The sequence below is a fragment of the Impatiens glandulifera genome, chromosome 2 (genome assembly GCF_907164915.1).
Source record: "Impatiens glandulifera chromosome 2, dImpGla2.1, whole genome shotgun sequence".
In the NCBI taxonomy this organism is placed as follows: domain Eukaryota; kingdom Viridiplantae; phylum Streptophyta; class Magnoliopsida; order Ericales; family Balsaminaceae; genus Impatiens; species Impatiens glandulifera.
In genome coordinates, this window is record NC_061863.1 from 58936663 (window position 1) to 58954228 (window position 17566).

Sequence of the window (17566 nt, forward strand, 5' to 3'; positions counted from 1 at the left end):
TTAAATGATGTATTAATTTGTTTAATACATCTCCAACTCATCCATAAATTCTAAATTTGTGTCTAACTAAATCTTTGAAGATCATTCCTAAACACATTAATATCATTGACCTAACTTGGTCCTAATAGCATTATCGAATTTGGATATCACATCAATAGTTTGTATTATTTAATGCTTTCTAAATTAATATATATATATATATATATATATATATATATATTCAATTCTTCAATTAAAATAATTTTTATAGTTTTTAATATTTAATTACAAAACAACTTACAATAATTTGACCAATTTTCCTTCAAATAACAGTCTTAAAAAACTCAATAAAATTCTCAAATAACCCAACATCAAACCAACTCCAGCAGTATACAAGTTTGATTGCAAGATTTTAATCATCTTTGTAGTCATTCAACTTTTAAAATTTTGACAACTAATTTTGAAAGTGATTTTGTGACAAATGCGATCTTAGAAGTGAAGAGGGTTCTTCTGTAATTATTAGAATATCAGCTAATTAATTGAAGCCCTTCAATTCTCAATAATATATAAACATATATATCTTTAAATAAATAAAATAACATTGATGCTCATTTCATAAGTTCTCTGTAACTGCAAATAGATTTTATTAATTTCTTTTAACAATACATTATTATATCTCATCTTGAACCTTTATTCCCTGTATAGTTTTCTGAAGAGAAACTTAAAACCTGCAAACTTACTGTCAAAAGCTAACAGGACTTCATATGTCTATATCTCACAATCTCCCGAGCTTTTTAACGAGTCTGCTCTCGATTTCCATTCTCTTCTTCATGAACAAAGCATATTTCGCGACAAGCTCTTTCTCCCCAGCCGGGCATGAAAGGTTGCAGCTTAGGGATGTCTTATCAAGCTTGTCTCTGTACATAATAGAGATGGGCACAAAACATCCCTTCTTATTGCACAACCAACCATGAGCTGCTCTAACCGCAGCTCCCAAGGACGCTGAATCTGTATCATCATCAAGTAATAAGATTTGGTCGTTCCATTTACCTTTCAAGACTAGTTTTGGTAAATGTTTCTATTTACCTGATCTCTGAACCGTGTAAACATCACAACCAAAGACGGATGCCATAGTGTTTAAAATGCTTTGGTTAGTTGAAGCACCTCCAGTGGCTATTATTCGTTTGGGTGGGGAAGGCATTCCAAATCTTTCGGCATGAGCTCGCATGGACAGGAATTGGCCTTCAATGATTGCTCTAACCTGACATTATATTTTTTAATTCAGAAAAAAAGAATCCCTTAAGATAGATCTCTCGCCAAATAAGAAAAGAAAGTACCTCAGAAGGAGGATCAAATTCCTGGACTTCCTGTTCATTCACGCCATCCAAAGTTTCTCCATTGAAATTCTCCATAATGTATCGGTGGAAACCAACTGGGTACAGATGAAGCCATAAAGCACATGACAATATAAACTATAAAATCATCTTTATACCAAATAAAGTCAAATAACACACTATAAAATCTTATACCAAACGAATTTTTTTTATCATTTTCAGTTTTAACTTTGGCGTTCCTTTTTCATGATTTTATTTATTTTTAATTTTAGAAAGTTAGAATGACCATGGCCCAATCATGATTGTGATAAAGATTTTAACAAAATAACAATAGCTGCTTAGCTTTTTTCTTTTCAAATGCGTAGATGATTACTCTTAAGTTGAAAACATCAAAGACAAATGGAAACATATGAGGTTTGAGATGTCATCAGAGTAAGAATCCCTGAAATTTCATCAATTAGAATATTTTTTCCAATGACACTTGAGCTAATCTGGTTTCAAAGTGAGAATGGACCCACCTCTATTTCAGGTGATTCTCAGCCATTTCTAGATAATTCTGTTATGATTTGTATCATTTTCAACAATTTGAATATATTGTACCTGGGAGAGGAGGGAGAATCTCATGATCCTTGTAGTAGAAGCCCAGTTTCCCATCTGTCGAAAAAAAAGGATGTGAGAAAACAATCGATGATAGAATTCCAAATATGCCACTCCAAACTATATATTCTACCATTTAGTGGTGGTGTCTGTTGCAACAAATTACCGAAAGTATCCCAAGACTTCTCGGCACATCGGTTACGCACATCTGTCAAGTACATCAACTAGAAAATATAGGAAAAGTTTGTTCTTGAAATAATGAAAAACGACTAATAACTTATTGAAGATGAGTTATGCACCTTCACGAGTAAGAGACCCATTCTTATAGACCAACATAACCATGTACCCTTCTGTATCAACAGGGTTAGGAAATACATGTCCTTCTAAGCTCGGTTGTGGTTCTTTGGTAATGCCAAAAACCTAAGGTCAGGGAAAATGCATAAATATGATGAGCACTTGAAAGATAGCTGAAACTTTTGTATCCAAGTGTCTAGAAATTCCTATTTCTTAGCTTTACACTATTTAGAAATTCAAAAGTACATATGTAAATAGAAAAAATGTAGAGTTAAATGAAAGTTCAATAGGAGAGATTTACAATACTCCAATAAGCCAAAAGGTTCCCAAATGAAGGACACAGACTATAAAATTGTTGCATAATCTTTAACTTACAGTATCACTGGTGCCAAGGCTGATTGCTAGATCTCCTGGAGTGCTCAGCGTCAAACCTATATAAGATTGATGAGATACAGTAATTCTCAACAAGAAAGTACGGAAATATACAATACAGGTTGATGAGATTATAATTACTACTACTTAAGCACTGGCAAGCTAACGCAGAAACGAACTAGTTAAACAGAAAACACAAAATGACCATTTCCTAATAAATATCAGCACAATATGGTAAAATTTTGAAACTAAAAAATTGAAGGAAAAATTAGGTATTTATAGATAAAAAAGAAGTTTATTTTCACCAGCTAGGCTGTTGGGGTTGTCACCGGACCACTGGACAACAATACAGTTCTTGTTGAAATGGAACCTGAAGGTGGCATGGAGTAAAAACAATAATTAAAATGCCAAACAAGACTTTATATTTGATAATTGTGATGCCATAACATAAAGCAATATCATAGCATATACACAATACTATATATAGGTATTCAAGAATTTATAAGTTGCTAAGATACAATTCACAGTAATGTACAGAAGTTCCAGAATTTGTGAAAGAAAATGATATATACTATATTTTCATAGAGCAGTCTCCACTGCTAGACTATCTCCCTCAAATTCTTAAACTAGCTCTCTAACTTGTTGTTGTATTTATAGGATTGCTGATTCTTTTTTTACCTTGTTGCAATATAGAGAAAATAATAATATGCAAATAAAGGGTAATATGTCTTCTATTTAATTGTATTGATTTGCACTTCCATTGTGGATGCTTTGTAGACTACTTTGTACACAAGCGGTAGAAACATAATGTGTGACCAAAGTTATGTTTAGATGGAAATGTTTGTATAAGGTGAACTTAGAACTGGACTAAGGCACATGTTCAAGTTACTCTACAAACAGGGCATTGTTTTGCAGATTTCCTATATTAACATTGGTATTCAAAGGGAAAGAAAACAGTTCCCAAAATTGATGGTTATTCCGAAGAGAATTTTTTTGCTATAGCTTCACCACTTGCTTACTTAAAAAATATTATTGGTAGTATGGAGATAATTTAAGTGTTCAATCAACGAAATTTGCAAGAATTCATTGAAGCCAACAAATCAAAACAAAAAAGACAAAAAGCTCACGATGACCGAAAAAAAGTATATTCTACAGAAATTTTATTGCATAAGAACTCATTGAAGAATCGAAGTGGTTGTCACTAACCTCTCAACAAAATAAGGAGCAATTAGACCAGCAACAGCATGTGCAGGAGCTAATTTTCCAAGCTTTTCCTCCAATTCTGGTGCGGTAGCCTGTATTTACATAAAAAATGGTAACACCATTAATAACACACACACGCATAAGCTTCAATGTTATACCAAAAAGAAAAAAAATCAGGACTAGCTTTCAAATCCAGATAACTGCATACCTCCAAGGCTATCCTAGACCAGGCCCTTTCCTTAATATCCATCAAATTCATCCCAGCACCATCGGTTTCATCTATACTAGCATAGCCTCCTATAAGCAGAGATGCCATAAAGGAGCTGACCAGTGAGATCCTCTCTGTATTATGATAAACGTCGGGTTGCATCTCAAAAATCCTCCTAATCTGTGGGCCTGTGTATCTCTCATGCGCTCGAGAACCCGTAATCCTAGAAAGCTCCAATGCACCGCCAACAGCCTTCTCAATTGCCTTACACTGTTCAGTGGTGCTGCTGTCCATCCATATTGGGGATTCCTTTATTGAAAAAGCATCATTAAGCTGATCTATCAATGGCTTCTTGGAATCCAATGATGATAACCTCCTAGAACTTCCCTTCTTCCAATAGACACTACCATGCTGCTGTCCACTTCCTGAAACAGCTGCTATTTTCCCAAAATCTACCTTCGCTGAAAGGCGCTGAAGCATCAGCTCCAACGCCTCAATCCACATCAAAGTAGGTGAAACGATTCTTCCATTAACAGATTGATCCCTATAAACACCATCATTTGTTTTGTAATGCGGTAGCTCTGAATCAAAATTAACGATTTCATAGTCGACAATGTTGAGACCGGCATCTAATACAGTAGCTTTCAGTGACCTAAACATTCAAATAAATAACAGAAGGTCAAACAAGTGTTACAATCAATTGGGATATTATCAATTTTCTTCAGTTGTACTGAAATCAGGGAATAATTAGTACCCATATAGCTTAAATCCGAATTCTTTATCGTGGTGACTGAAATTCTTAAATCAGCTACGATGAATTTAGGTTAAAGAATCGAGAGAGACTTACTGAGTGGAACTGTCAAGCCCAAGGAAGATCGAATCATGGGGAAGATAGCAATCCTCCATTGTTGTTCGTGAAAATGGGACAGGTTGTGAAGAGGATAGGGACAAAAGCTTACTAATATTATGTTGGATAAGATTTGTTGAGAAACTAGGTCGTGACTGTTCGACACGCTGTACTCTTTTTTTAAGAATAAATCTAGTTTTTTTTAAGAATAAATCTAGTTATCTTTTCTTTTCTCACATTTTTTTTTTTCATGCCCGGTCATTTTCTTTTCCTTTTTCTCCCAAAATTAATAAATAGTTGATATGAATTTACCTATTATTAAAATTTTATATAAATATATATACTGTCAATTTATTTCTCAATTGGTTATTTTCTCATAAATCTTAAATAAATATTATCTATCATCCATCCTTTATACTATTAATCATATAAATCAAATTTCTTATTTATTAAAATTTATTTTTAATATATATTTTTATTTATAATATAATTAATTTTTATAACTCATAATTGGTTTTTTTAAGTTAATAATTCATTATAATTTACTCAAAATTAAAAGAATTATATATATATATTAAATTTAAATTTATTTTATTAATTATATATATATATATAATTCTTTTAATTTTTAGTTATTTATCTATTAATTAATTTTTCAATTATATTAATCAATTAAATTTATCTATATATATAATTATAAATTTAAATGATTTATATAATTGAGAAAATAACTTATAAAAAATAATTAATTATAAATTGATTAATAATAAATCATAATAAAATTAATTTTTGAAGTAAATTATAATGAATTATGAACTATCTCTTGAATACTTTTTTATAAATAATAAAATTTTAATTATATTATAAATAAATTTAATAAATAATAAATTAAATTTAAATATTAATAAGAGAGAAGATAGAATAGAGAATAGAAAAAACTAGAATATATGTGGTATTTATTTAACATTAAACAAAATACAGTTAAGAATTAGAATTAGATGCTAAATTAATTATAAAATAATAATAATAATAATTTCTCTCTAATAAATACAAACTAAGATAATTATTTTATTTGATCAAACAGTCATAAATAAATTTTTAATAGTTATTAGGTTTAAATTAATTAATTATACAAATACATACTTCAATTGAGAATTATTTTTTTAAAACTAATATTTCAGCAAATTATATTTTCTTAAAGAATTTATCACAATTATTTTAAAAAATTATTAAAGTGAGAATACTTTTGTTTTTCTACTATGAAAAATAGTATAGAATATGTGAAAGTTATAAAAAAAATTGACAAAAATCTAATAAAAATAAGGACTCAACTCTATTGTGTGTAACTAGTGTATGATTTTTCTTAACTTTTATTTTGTGATATATATATAATTTTTTTAAGACGTTACATTGAAAATTGGATTCCCTAAAACTTTGATCTAGGTGATAAAATTATAATATTAGATCACATATAGAATTTGTAATTTTTAGTTATATGCAAACAACATATATAAATTCAACTAGATCCTCAAATCATTATCACACATACAAAATTAAACCACTCCTTATGATCAATTCCTCCAATCTAATCTAATCTTCATGACTTGTTGTTCTTACCACAAACTATCATCAATTCCTCCACTACTCTATCCATCTCCACACCTCCCTTCATTTTCAATTTCTCTCTAATCTCTTTGGCCCCGTTTCTTATTTGTTTTCCCAATTCATCTCCCAACACCACTTCTCTTATCACTCGAGCTATCGCACGCCTATCGAGCATACCCGCCTCATCTCTGACCACCTCCATACCGGCTCGAGCCTCCACAATGACCTTGAGATTGATGGGTTGGTCGAATTGCATAGGCATGCCAATGATTGGGACCCCAAATCCCATGGCCTCCATAATAGATCCCCATCCACAATGACTTACAAAGCCGCCAATGTTTTCATGGGCCAAGATCCTTGCTTGTGGTGCCCACGTCTCGACCAATAGACCCCTATCTCCTACCCTTTGAAGAAAACCTTTAGGGATTGATTCATCAAACCTAATAGTCCTCTTCTCCTCTTTGGGAAACCTAAGAACCCATATGAAGTTCACCATGCTTTCTTCCAATCCATAAGCCACCTCCTCCATCTCTTCTCTCGAGAGATAGCATTCGGATCCAAACGACACAAATATTGTCGACGATTTCCCCTTCTTTTCCAACCACTCCATTACATTCTTACTCATGTCAACAATATCATCTCCGCCACATCCTGGATCTGGAACAAGGGCACCCGCGGGGATGATTCTTTTCCCTAAAAGGGTTGAACCATAATCGAGATATTTCTCCTCAATCTCCAAGAATGACTTTGTCAAGATTATTTGACAAGATCTTTTGTGGGATTCGAGGGGGCTAGATTCATCTTCATTCCCATCCGGAGGTGATGAAAACATCTCATTCATTTTCCTAACCCAGTAGGATCCCCGAGGATTCAGTTCCGGGTATGGGAAATCTGTACTATTCGGATTCTCCGATCTATGGTAGCCATAACAGATCATGGCAGCACACGTGGTGTTGAACTCAACGGCTGGAATGGAAAGAGAAGCAGCTAGTTTGGATGCCCATGGCTGAAAGACATCATACAAAACTAAATCCGGGTTTAGGGTTTTGAGGGTTTGAGAAAAGGATGGAATTACCATGGAAAAGGCTTTCATGAGGGTAGGGATGAGGTGGGGAGGGAGGCCATTGGTTGTGTGGTGGTGAGGAGGGAGGTCCGGATGAAATGGGATTTGTATTTCTATCAAATGGATAGAATTGAAGGAGGGATTAAAAAACTGGTTAATTTCACTTACCTTGTTCTTGATGGAATTGAGATTCACTTGTGTAGAACATATGTATATCTCACAGTTTCTCTTTGCCAGATTTTTGGCTAGCTCTAAGTATGGTGAGATATGTCCATGAGCAAGCCATGGAAGCATCACAATTTTCAAAATGCTGTCTTTTGCTTCCATTTTCAATTTTAAGTGATGAATCAAGATCCCCCATCTAACTCTTTGTAGGGTATATATAAATATATAAAGAAAGAGATTTCACAAACTTATTAGATTAAGTATGAATCATAATATTATTTAAATATTCAGACAATCTATATATTAATGGACAGATTTTAGTAATATTTGACTAAATGTTACTATTAAATGGTAGAGAAAAACACTTTTTAGAAAGAAAATAATAACTTCAGTAGAAGTAGAAGTGTAAATGAAAAAAAAAATCATTATTATTTTATTCATACAAATTTAATTTTATAAAATAAAAAGTAATTTACATTCCCAATTTAAAAAAATATATAAAAAATAATTCCGAATTATTTAATATAAAATATAATATATATTATATATTATAAATTTAAAAACAAAAAATAATATTATTAATAATAATTAATATTATATTAATAATAACACATGTGCATGTGTATATGCATGTGAATGTACAGAAATATATATATATATATACACGAAGGAAAAAAAAAGCTATGGACTAGGATAGAAAATAAATAAATAATAAAATAAAATAAAAAGAGAGAAAAAAATAAAATTTTGGGTGTTATTTTGAATTTTTAAACTCTTCTTGATTTATTAGACAAAATAAAATTGAAATATTTCACTTTGATATATGATCCTTGATTCATTATCAATTAAAGTTTAACTTCAATAAGGTATGATTTAAATTTTAATGTAAGTGAATAATTAGTATTTAAATAATTAGTTCAATTAGACGTATAAGATTATTTAAATCTTTTATATATTATTAAAAATAGATTCATTTAACCTTTTTTAATAAATATAATTTTTTTAAACAAAATTATATATTTATTAATTAAATATTAATATTTTTTCTCACTTCTCTTTTCTATTAATTAATCAATTCTCTAATTTTATTTTTTTTCCTAAATTTATTATTATTATTATATGAGTATTTATTATTAATTATTTTTTTTCTTCTATTTATTATTCTTTCTATATAAGTATTCATCATTAATTATTTTAATTTTATATTTCTTCTATTTTATATTAAAATTAATTATTAATTATTTAATCATGATGGTTAGATATAACCGTGATTCGTTCATTTAACCAGGATAATAATAGCGATTCATTAATGAAACAATCAAAGAGTAATAATCAAGATTAAACAAGAACAATATTGAGCTCAATTTTAATTTACTATTATTATAAGTCATGAATTAAAAATTAAATAAAAGACTATTAATTTCATTTTTGTTTATATTAAATTAAATAAGAAATATTTCACAAAAACATTATAATTGAACAAAATTCACAACTAAAATTGCTAAAATTTCTAAAAAAAAAAAAGAGAATTTGAAAACTAAGAGAAATAAAAAATAATATAAATTAAAAGAAAGAAAACTAATATAGAAAAAAAAAATAGGAAAGAGATAAAATTATATGATTTAATTAATAAAAAAAATGAGAGAGAGAATATATTAATATTTAATTAAAAAATATATAAATTAAAAAATAAAAATTATCTCTATTTACTCCATTAGGCTAATTGAGCTTATTTTTTTATAGGGGTATATTTAATGATCTTTTATTAGTTTATAAGTTTATGTGAGTTATTTGTATAAGTACATGTTTAAATGATTTTTTTTTAAAAATAAATTTTAAAATAAAAATGTAAAAATAATTAATTTAAAAATTGACCAAAAATTAAAGTATAGACCATCATTACGGAGGATATAGAGGAATAAACGAGAAAATGAGTGTTAACCATATTATCTTTCACTTACATTATTTCTCTCACTCATTTACAATAGTTACTTTATTTTTTCATATTATCTTTCACTTACATTATTTCTCTTACTCATTCACTAGAATTACTTTATTTTTTCATATCATCTTTCTCACTTATACTATTTCTCTAGCTCATTCAAATAAAATCATTTATTCATAAGTGTAATATTCTCTTGTAGTAATTTTATACCTGCTTATATGCAAATTAAAATTCATTTATTTTTTCTATCAGTACTATTGCTTCCAGATAATTTTAATTTCTTTTTCTTTATTTCTTTTTGTATCAGTACTATTGCTTCTAGATAACTTTAATTTCTTTTTGTTTTAAGAAAATTCGATGACAAAGAAGAAAAAAAACTCTTTTAGATATAATGTTTTGAAAGTTTGAATAGTTATGATGGTTCCATATTTTTATTTTAAAATATCATGTTTTAATGTTGAATAGGTATGAAAGTTTTGATATTTTATTTTGAAAATAAATTTTGGTTTGAATTTCTCGAGTTCGTATTTGAAAATTTAATTTTAGTTAAGATTTCAAGTCGAGTATAAATTTATAAACTCTTTCGAGATCGAGTTCGAGTCGAACTAATAAATATTAAATCGAGTTGAGCTCAATCTCAAGTTAATTTTGGCTCATTTACCGCCATACCCGAATGTAATCAAGTCCCAAACTGTCAAACAAAATATATAAAATACCTTTATTTATGCAAAATGTTTTTGCTAATTTTAGAAAAATTAAGGGGACTCTACAATATAAAGTCAAAACTCCAAATCTATTTAAAAATATTTTCTAAAATCATGTCAGAAAAAAAAACAAAAATTCAAATTTAAAAAAAATATATATATATATATATATATTTATTGGTTTTTCTTCTTTAATTGACTTAAAAGATTATTTCGAATAATTTGGATGATCAATAATTTTAAGGAAGCGATAATTTTTTTTAATAAAAATATTTAAAAGATATTGATATATAAATAAAATAAAAGATAATAATTTAAAATAAAAAATAGTTTAGTATTTTAATTAATGAATTTGTTGATGTGGTAGATAAGAATGAAACTGAAATTATGTTTAAATTATTTAAATAATTTAAAGTCATAGTTGGTTGAATTTTTTTCAGCTTATTTTTAAAATAAATTATGATAGTTTGATTTAGTTTATTTGCAATAAGCTGTTATAATAATAAATTTACATTTGGTATCTAATACATATGACTCAATGGATCCTTCTCTTATATAGTCCTTTCTTTCATTCACAATTTCTCTCAATAAGGAACAATACAAGATAACATATTCTCAATGGATAGATCATATTCCCCTGAAAAATCAAATAAAATTCTAAAGTTATGATCAAATTCTAGAATGATTGAAGTTCTTCTTCAACCAATTAATTATAACACCAACCTAACAAATAAGAAATATGTATTTTTTTAATCAAAATTTTAAAATAAAATCCTCTGGATAGGATTATACCGTAGCTGGATTAGTTAGGATTTGCCAACAAGAGTCAGCTGAGACCAATGAAAATTATAACAGAAACTCTTTTTAATCATTTTTCTCAATCCCATTTTACCAATCAATCTTAATTAATTATCTATTATTATATCTCTCCCCAGCCTCCTCCTTTTCCCTCCTCCTGTCCGTTGTCGCCACCACCAGCATCAACAACAAAGAATTTCCATTGATTCTACTAGCGGCGGCCGGCGGCCAGGGACGACGACGACAACAACGACAAGACAATGGCATCTCTTATAACTCCTTCCACCTCCAACGTCGACACCTCTTCCACCACCATCACCGACCAAACATCTTCTTCATCAAATTCCGCAAACAACTTTCATCTTCTAGAAATCACCCTCATCTCCGCCCAAGATCTCGCCTTTTCCAGATCCATGCGCACGTACTCCGTCGTGTCTATTCAACCCGACCATAAACTCAACACAAGAATCGATTCAAAGGGTCGCACCAATCCAACATGGAACGACAAGTTTATGTTTCGGGTCGACAATGATTTTCTCAATTCTGAATCATCCACTATTAACGTTGATATTTATAACACTTCCTGGTTACGTGATACCCTTATCGGTAACGTTAGAATCGGTATTAGCGATCTCATTCCTCCTTCCGCTTATCAGGTTCGTTACAACAATGGGAACATCTTCAACCGCTTTGTTGCCCTCCAGATTCGCCGGCCGTCCGGGAATCCTCAAGGCATAATGAACATGGCGGTCACTTTGTTCCCATTCGGCCCTCCGGTTTACCGGCCAAAAGACAACGTACCCCCAATGAGCAGAAGAATGGAGATTCAAGACGACGGAGATGCAGAGCTTGAACAAGAGAAATGTCGTCTAAACGAGAAGATTAATCTATGGCGATCGCCTAGCGAAGATCTCGATTACTACGACGAAGGTTACTACTATAATGGATCTATCATAAACGGGTCAGCATGCAACGGGTCGATGGTGAACTCGGACGTGGGGCCGTCGGCTTCTATAGTGGCGGAGGCTATAGCCACGGGAACGTATCAAGCGCCAACAATGGGCGGTGGAAAACGAATAGAGATGGACGATGGAGGAAGCTCGATTGTAGGTGATCTAACGAAGGATGAGGCAAACGCTAGAGGTTATAGGACGAGAACAAAGAGATGGCCGGGGGAGAGTGAGGACGGCAGTCACGTGGTGGTTTCGAAAAACCACCACGGTGGTAGTGGGCGGCACTCGCGAAGGCATTCCGACGTTGGTTTGTTCTCGTGTTTCGCGTTGGGGTTGGAATTCACCATCGTCTGCGGTTCAAACGATAATGAAAATGGAAGGCAGAGTGTAAAGAAGAGGACTGGGGGAGGAGAGAACAAGGCTTTGAATAGGCATCACTCTCAACGAGAGCAGCAACAAGAACAAAGCACTTTGTAAAAGAAAAAGAAACAAAACACCAACAATTTGTTTTTTTTTTCTTTTAAATTATTAATAATTAATTTGTAGTTGGTGTTATTTGTAAGTTAAAAACAAATCATTTTATATATGTGAATTCAAGGATACACATTCATATTCATAACCAAAAAAAATGTATTTGCATTGGAGAAATGGAAGATAAAAAGAAAAGAGATCCACTAGATTCAGGAAACAAAAAGATAGATTTCAAATTGATCTGTCTTACTTAGCTCTTAATCATATAACAAGAATCACTTACAATGGGGAAAGGAAACAGTTCCTCCTCCACCATCAATTCACCCTCCCTCTAAATATATTAAGGGTGGTGTTCAAATCAAAAGGGTTGGAATGCTGCTGATGAATTCCTGCTGCTCAGGAGAAAACAAACAGAAAGTTTCTCACCACCATCATGAAACCTATGCACCTCGCCGATATTCTAGTTGCTTGGTGTTTTCATGTAACACCTACAAATAGGCGCAAAACAAGGTAAGAACATTTTTCAAGCATGTTAAAAGTTATGTTTGGGAAATTGGAGTCAGAATTCTAATTCTAATTTTATAAGAATTGGGTGAAAAATCATATAATTGTAATTATGAGATTTGTTTGATTTTCTTATTCTTCGTTGCTTACATAATTTAAGTGGAAATCATAATTGGAATTACCCTGTACAAATTCTAGAATGCCAATGCAATTTCGTCTCTAACCCTTAGAGAAAAACCAAATATCATTTACCTCCTTTATGTAACTTGCTATTGCCTTACAACCCTCTACTGCCAGCTGCATTACATTTTCAAAAGTGTCCATTTGTAACTTTGCATCCATCTGCCAGAGAGAAACATGTTACCACCGGATTATATCTATATACTTTTCATTTTTTAAGTGAATTTTATGCACAAAAGATTATATAACCTGCAACTATAAACATTTAATTCTTGAAGGGCACTATATAACATAGAGTATAAGTAAAGAACCTGAAGAAGAGTCACTTTGTCCAACTTAGGAAGAATTCCAACTGTTACATCAGGGCCCCCGGCACTATCCTCTACATAATTTAGATCTGTTCAACAAAGAAAATCTATCAAAAACTTTAATCCTTAAAAACACCTTCGTTCCAATGTACCAAAGATGAACAGACCCAACTGGCTATGATATAATTATTTTTCCTTTTAACGAGAGGCCAAACAAAGGTACCTAGTAAAGGAGTGCTATTCAGGTATCCGGCACTACAGGAAGTAACAAGATCCTGCATAGGAATTCCAGCATCTGCAAGTGCCAAGGTTGCTGCATTTATACAGGCAGATCTTGTTCCTGCAGAAAATTTAGCAGCAGATTCAATAAACAATATTCAACTCAGTAATTGATGTATTTGCTTCAAAGAATGAAGCTTGGCTAATCATAAAATAGCTACTAGAGAGAACGATATTAGAATAACTCCATCCGCAAGTGGCGATAGTTGACACCGGCAGAGGCAACAAAAGTGTTTATAATAGAAAAGAGAATTGAAGAAGATGAAGACTTTGATTGTGAGGGAAAAAAAACTAGGAAATGTTATTTGTCGTAGAGTTTAAATCCTAATGGGCCGAAAGTGTGACTATAATATATGTTGAATGATCCTTATTGTTATCTTTAGCACTACTTATTATGCAAAGTCAAGTCTTCTTTTATTTTTATAGTAGTTAAACTGGGGTTATAGTAGTACCTCCATCTGCTTGGAGGACTTGGACAAAAATGTCTATCTGAGAGTGAGGCATTAGATGGGTCATTATGCAAGCTTCCATTGTCTGGCGGATAACCAGAGATATCTCTGTCGACCGTCTGCATGTAAGCAAGCAATTATTATTAAGAATGTCTGCACTAATCCATGATTTTTTTGTTAACATGTATATTGTGTACAATGCTAATAGTAAATTGTTCTTGTATTGACCAATGAAATCATATCTAGTTCTACATCGGAACCATAAACCAATGAGGTTGAGAAGGATCGTGATAAAAAACCTGTCTCCCTTTGGTTTCCTCCTACGATCTCCAGTACTAAAATTTGCCATGCTATACTCACAACGGATCTGAAATAATGTAAAGTGTATTAAAGAGAGAAATTAAAATGAAAAGACCATGGTCCCTTGAAATTGTATGCAGAGATCAAAACTCCTGAACTTTTACAAGTGAAGTTATAAAAAATAGATCAAATTGGCATACCATTAAATAATAGTTATAACAATGTTAAATTTGGAGGTGACTTCATTAGAATAAAAATCTGAAAGAAAAAAGATACAGAGACACAGCCCTCCTCCCCATCCAATTTGAGCTCAGGCTTCTTTGAAGCAGTGATCATCAAAGGGGGGGTGGCATAGCCGTCTTGTATTTTCTTAAATACATATTTTTTGCCTTTTTGCTTTGTTAAAAGACTTATTTTTCTGTTCTCTAATTCTCTTGACACTTGGAGAATAACATCATCAACCTGAGTACTAACAGGATGTTAACAACTCTAATACTCAATATCTCGCCTATCATGAAAAGGTTATTTGATCTCATTTTTTACAGGATGAAGGGTTTATTTGATCTTATTATAAGTTCAAGGGTTGCTTGATCTTCAATGTAAAGTTGAAAAGAGTCATTAATCTAGATTCCAACGAGAAACAAGTATCTTCAACAATTTGTTGGTCAAAACATTAAAGAACATTACCAGTGCACGTTCCTCATTTGCTTGACTCCTATTTTGGACCTGAAAAGAGGAACCAAATAAGAAATAATGACTCATTTATCTAATAATTATAGAACGGATATGACCATATGAGATGTACACTGGAAAATCTGGGTATTCTATTCATAGCAATGATCATCATATTATCACAAGTTAGAAGTACTCGCTGACAGATATGACATGAATACGCATGCAGGTTCATAAATTATTACTTCCAGACTGAAAGCGAAGTAAGATGCTGTTCAATAAATCATTTGAAAAAAACTGTTGAGATAAGAGCAACAAACAAGATACATCTAGTTAAACTGGTCTCAAATATCCACTAAGAACCCTAAACCATCACCCATTTCCTAAGTGAGGAGTTTCAGTTCCTACTAGCTACAGTAACAACTGTATAAAAAGGTGGTCTGGTTACGGTAAAACGGAGTATATAACTATACTTTGAGACTAGCAATTTTTTTTTCCAATGGAAACAAATACAAAAGATATGCTCAATGGAAACAGTCAAATGGTTGGAAAACACAAAGAGAACTGTGGTTGGGTAAGCAATCATTTTGAACATATCAGGAAGAGTGAAAGATACCTCTCTAGGTCCATAAACTGCAGCAATGACCTTGGTGTTACCCATTTCAAAAAGAGCAGAGCTGCAAATGCAATTGAAGTGTTGTAATCCAAAAATTAGTTCAATAATCAAAATTGGGTATTTTCACGCTTAATTAAAGCTACAGAAGAAGTCTGATTGACAATCTTTATCAATGTGCACAAAAAGAAAAAAGACGCAGTTGGTTCATATTTATAAGAGAAAAAGAGAGGCAGAGAATGAAAATAAAAAGTAGAAGTATCAATAATATACCCATCAGCTTTGGATACGGCACCCAGTTCAGCTCGAATCTGCCTCATCTGTAGAAAGAAAGAAAGAAAGATCGGTAAAAAGAATATCAAATATAGGAGATGGATCATCATGAGAAAGAGAAAGAGAGAAAAATTGACCTCCATAGGCCGGCGTCCATCTAACCGCAGGCCTTCAGGACTCACGAACTCCATCGCCATAGAATAGAAGCACCGAATTCAGAGAGTAAGAGTAATGTTTGTTTGCGGCCGCGCGCTTGAGAAAGAAAGAGTGGGACAATGAGAAAGAGAGTATGAATGAATGAATGAAGCCCAAATAAACGCTGCTGCTGCTTAAGGGTTAATAATAAGCTAACATAATCTGGTCCGTCTATTCGTAAGAATTTATTATTCTACATGCTAGATGGCACCACCATATTCAGATTTTTATATTTTTCATTTAATTAGTTGAAAGTTTTTCAATTTTTTTCTTAAAAATCTAATTATTCAATTTTTTTTTTATATAAATATGTTGATTAGAGTGATTATATGTACAACTTTATACATTCAGACACTAATTATATAAGATTATTTTATTTGTACAACTTTATATAGTAAGACACTTATATAATATGTAAAACTATTTATTTGTAAACTTCATATATTAAGCCACGTTATTATATTATATAAAATTATTTTATATTTACACATCCTGTAAATTATAATTTAGGGGTCGTAAAAAAAATTCGATTACAAAGATCTATCCGTTAATTCGCCCGATTCGATCCGAAAAAAATTTGAATTCGATGGATCGGATTCGGATATCGATCTGATCCGATATTTTTGTTGGATTTCCGGATGGAATACGGATCGGACAAAAAAAATCGGATTTTCGAAGCCGATCTAGTAATTTTTAAAATTTAAAAATAAAATAATATATTTATAATAATTACAAACCAAAAACAAAAAAAAAAAACATTTTTTTGTTTTCCTTTCCCTTTCCATTTCCCTTTACAACTCCAAACAAAAATCACTCTTTTTTTTTGTTTTATTTGATACCTTTTACAAACCCACAAACTCAAACTAAAATATTTCTCTTCCTTTTGTTCATTCTCATTTTCCTTTAGATCGGTTTATGAATATATTCTCTTGAAGACCTAATTTTAGAGCTCAAATACTCATTAATTATTGGAGGCGGGAGCATATAAAAAATTAGAAATATAAAAAAAATCGGATCGACGGATATCCGGCTGGCCGATCTGATCCGGTATTTTTGGATTGGATACCGGGTCGGATATGAATCGCAATTTAAAAAAAAATAGTGGCGGATATCCGATCTGATATTTCGGATCGGTAAGTTTGTCCACCAAATATTACTACATCTTTCCAACATAATATTATTAGTACAACACTTTAATAAATCGCATGACATTATATTTAAATAATTTTTTTATTATTAATTTTGTATAATATAT

At 31.3% G+C, this 17566-nt stretch overlaps 4 protein-coding genes across 4 annotated transcripts; 1 reads left to right on the plus strand and 3 right to left on the minus strand.

The window, feature by feature from the left end:
- Positions 1-471: 471 nt before the first annotated feature.
- LOC124926076 (xylulose kinase 2) lies at positions 472-4984 on the minus strand. Its single transcript, XM_047466242.1, has 11 exons — positions 4835-4984; positions 3988-4639; positions 3783-3871; positions 2882-2946; positions 2580-2635; positions 2210-2330; positions 2044-2118; positions 1914-1967; positions 1317-1411; positions 1066-1240; positions 472-987 (listed from the first exon to the last, which is right to left on the minus strand). Exons 1-11 carry the CDS (start codon positions 4891-4893, stop codon positions 755-757), a joined length of 1674 nt encoding a protein of 557 aa, XP_047322198.1. The 5' UTR covers positions 4894-4984; the 3' UTR covers positions 472-754.
- Positions 4985-6431: 1447 nt separating this feature from the next.
- On the minus strand, positions 6432-7829 carry LOC124925072 (UDP-glucosyltransferase 29-like). Its single transcript, XM_047465045.1, has one exon. The coding sequence runs from the start codon at positions 7827-7829 to the stop codon at positions 6432-6434; it is 1398 nt and encodes a 465-aa protein (XP_047321001.1).
- A 3502-nt stretch (positions 7830-11331) lies between these two features.
- Positions 11332-12611, plus strand: LOC124928158. The gene has a single exon (XM_047468684.1). It carries the CDS (start codon positions 11375-11377, stop codon positions 12542-12544), a length of 1170 nt encoding a protein of 389 aa, XP_047324640.1. The 5' UTR covers positions 11332-11374; the 3' UTR covers positions 12545-12611.
- Positions 12612-12679: 68 nt separating this feature from the next.
- Positions 12680-16413, minus strand: LOC124928159 (exosome complex component RRP41 homolog). Its single transcript, XM_047468685.1, has 10 exons — positions 16254-16413; positions 16117-16163; positions 15847-15907; positions 15246-15284; positions 14558-14625; positions 14262-14377; positions 13754-13870; positions 13534-13619; positions 13295-13384; positions 12680-13026 (listed from the first exon to the last, which is right to left on the minus strand). The coding sequence occupies exons 1-10, from the start codon at positions 16311-16313 to the stop codon at positions 12979-12981; spliced, it is 732 nt and encodes a 243-aa protein (XP_047324641.1). The 5' UTR covers positions 16314-16413; the 3' UTR covers positions 12680-12978.
- Positions 16414-17566: the final 1153 nt, after the last annotated feature.

Excerpts from the sequence above, each read along its gene's own strand:
- LOC124928159 (XM_047468685.1), bottom strand. The coding sequence starts at position 16,313 with ATGGCGATGGAGTTCGTGAGTCCTGAAGGCCTGCGGTTAGATGGACGC. Across the intron at positions 15,908-16,116 it reads GCCGTATCCAAAGCTGATGG|CTCTGCTCTTTTTGAAATGG; the intron begins GTATATTATTGA and ends TTGCATTTGCAG. Across the intron at positions 13,620-13,753 it reads GAATAGCACTCCTTTACTAG|ATCTAAATTATGTAGAGGAT; the intron begins GTACCTTTGTTT and ends TTTGTTGAACAG.
- LOC124925072 (XM_047465045.1), bottom strand. The coding sequence starts at position 7,829 with ATGGAAGCAAAAGACAGCATTTTGAAAATTGTGATGCTTCCATGGCTT.
- LOC124928158 (XM_047468684.1), top strand. The coding sequence starts at position 11,375 with ATGGCATCTCTTATAACTCCTTCCACCTCCAACGTCGACACCTCTTCC.
- LOC124926076 (XM_047466242.1), bottom strand. The coding sequence starts at position 4,893 with ATGGAGGATTGCTATCTTCCCCATGATTCGATCTTCCTTGGGCTTGAC. Across the intron at positions 1,241-1,316 it reads AATTTGATCCTCCTTCTGAG|GTTAGAGCAATCATTGAAGG; the intron begins GTACTTTCTTTT and ends ATATAATGTCAG. Across the intron at positions 988-1,065 it reads TTACACGGTTCAGAGATCAG|ATTCAGCGTCCTTGGGAGCT; the intron begins GTAAATAGAAAC and ends ATGATGATACAG.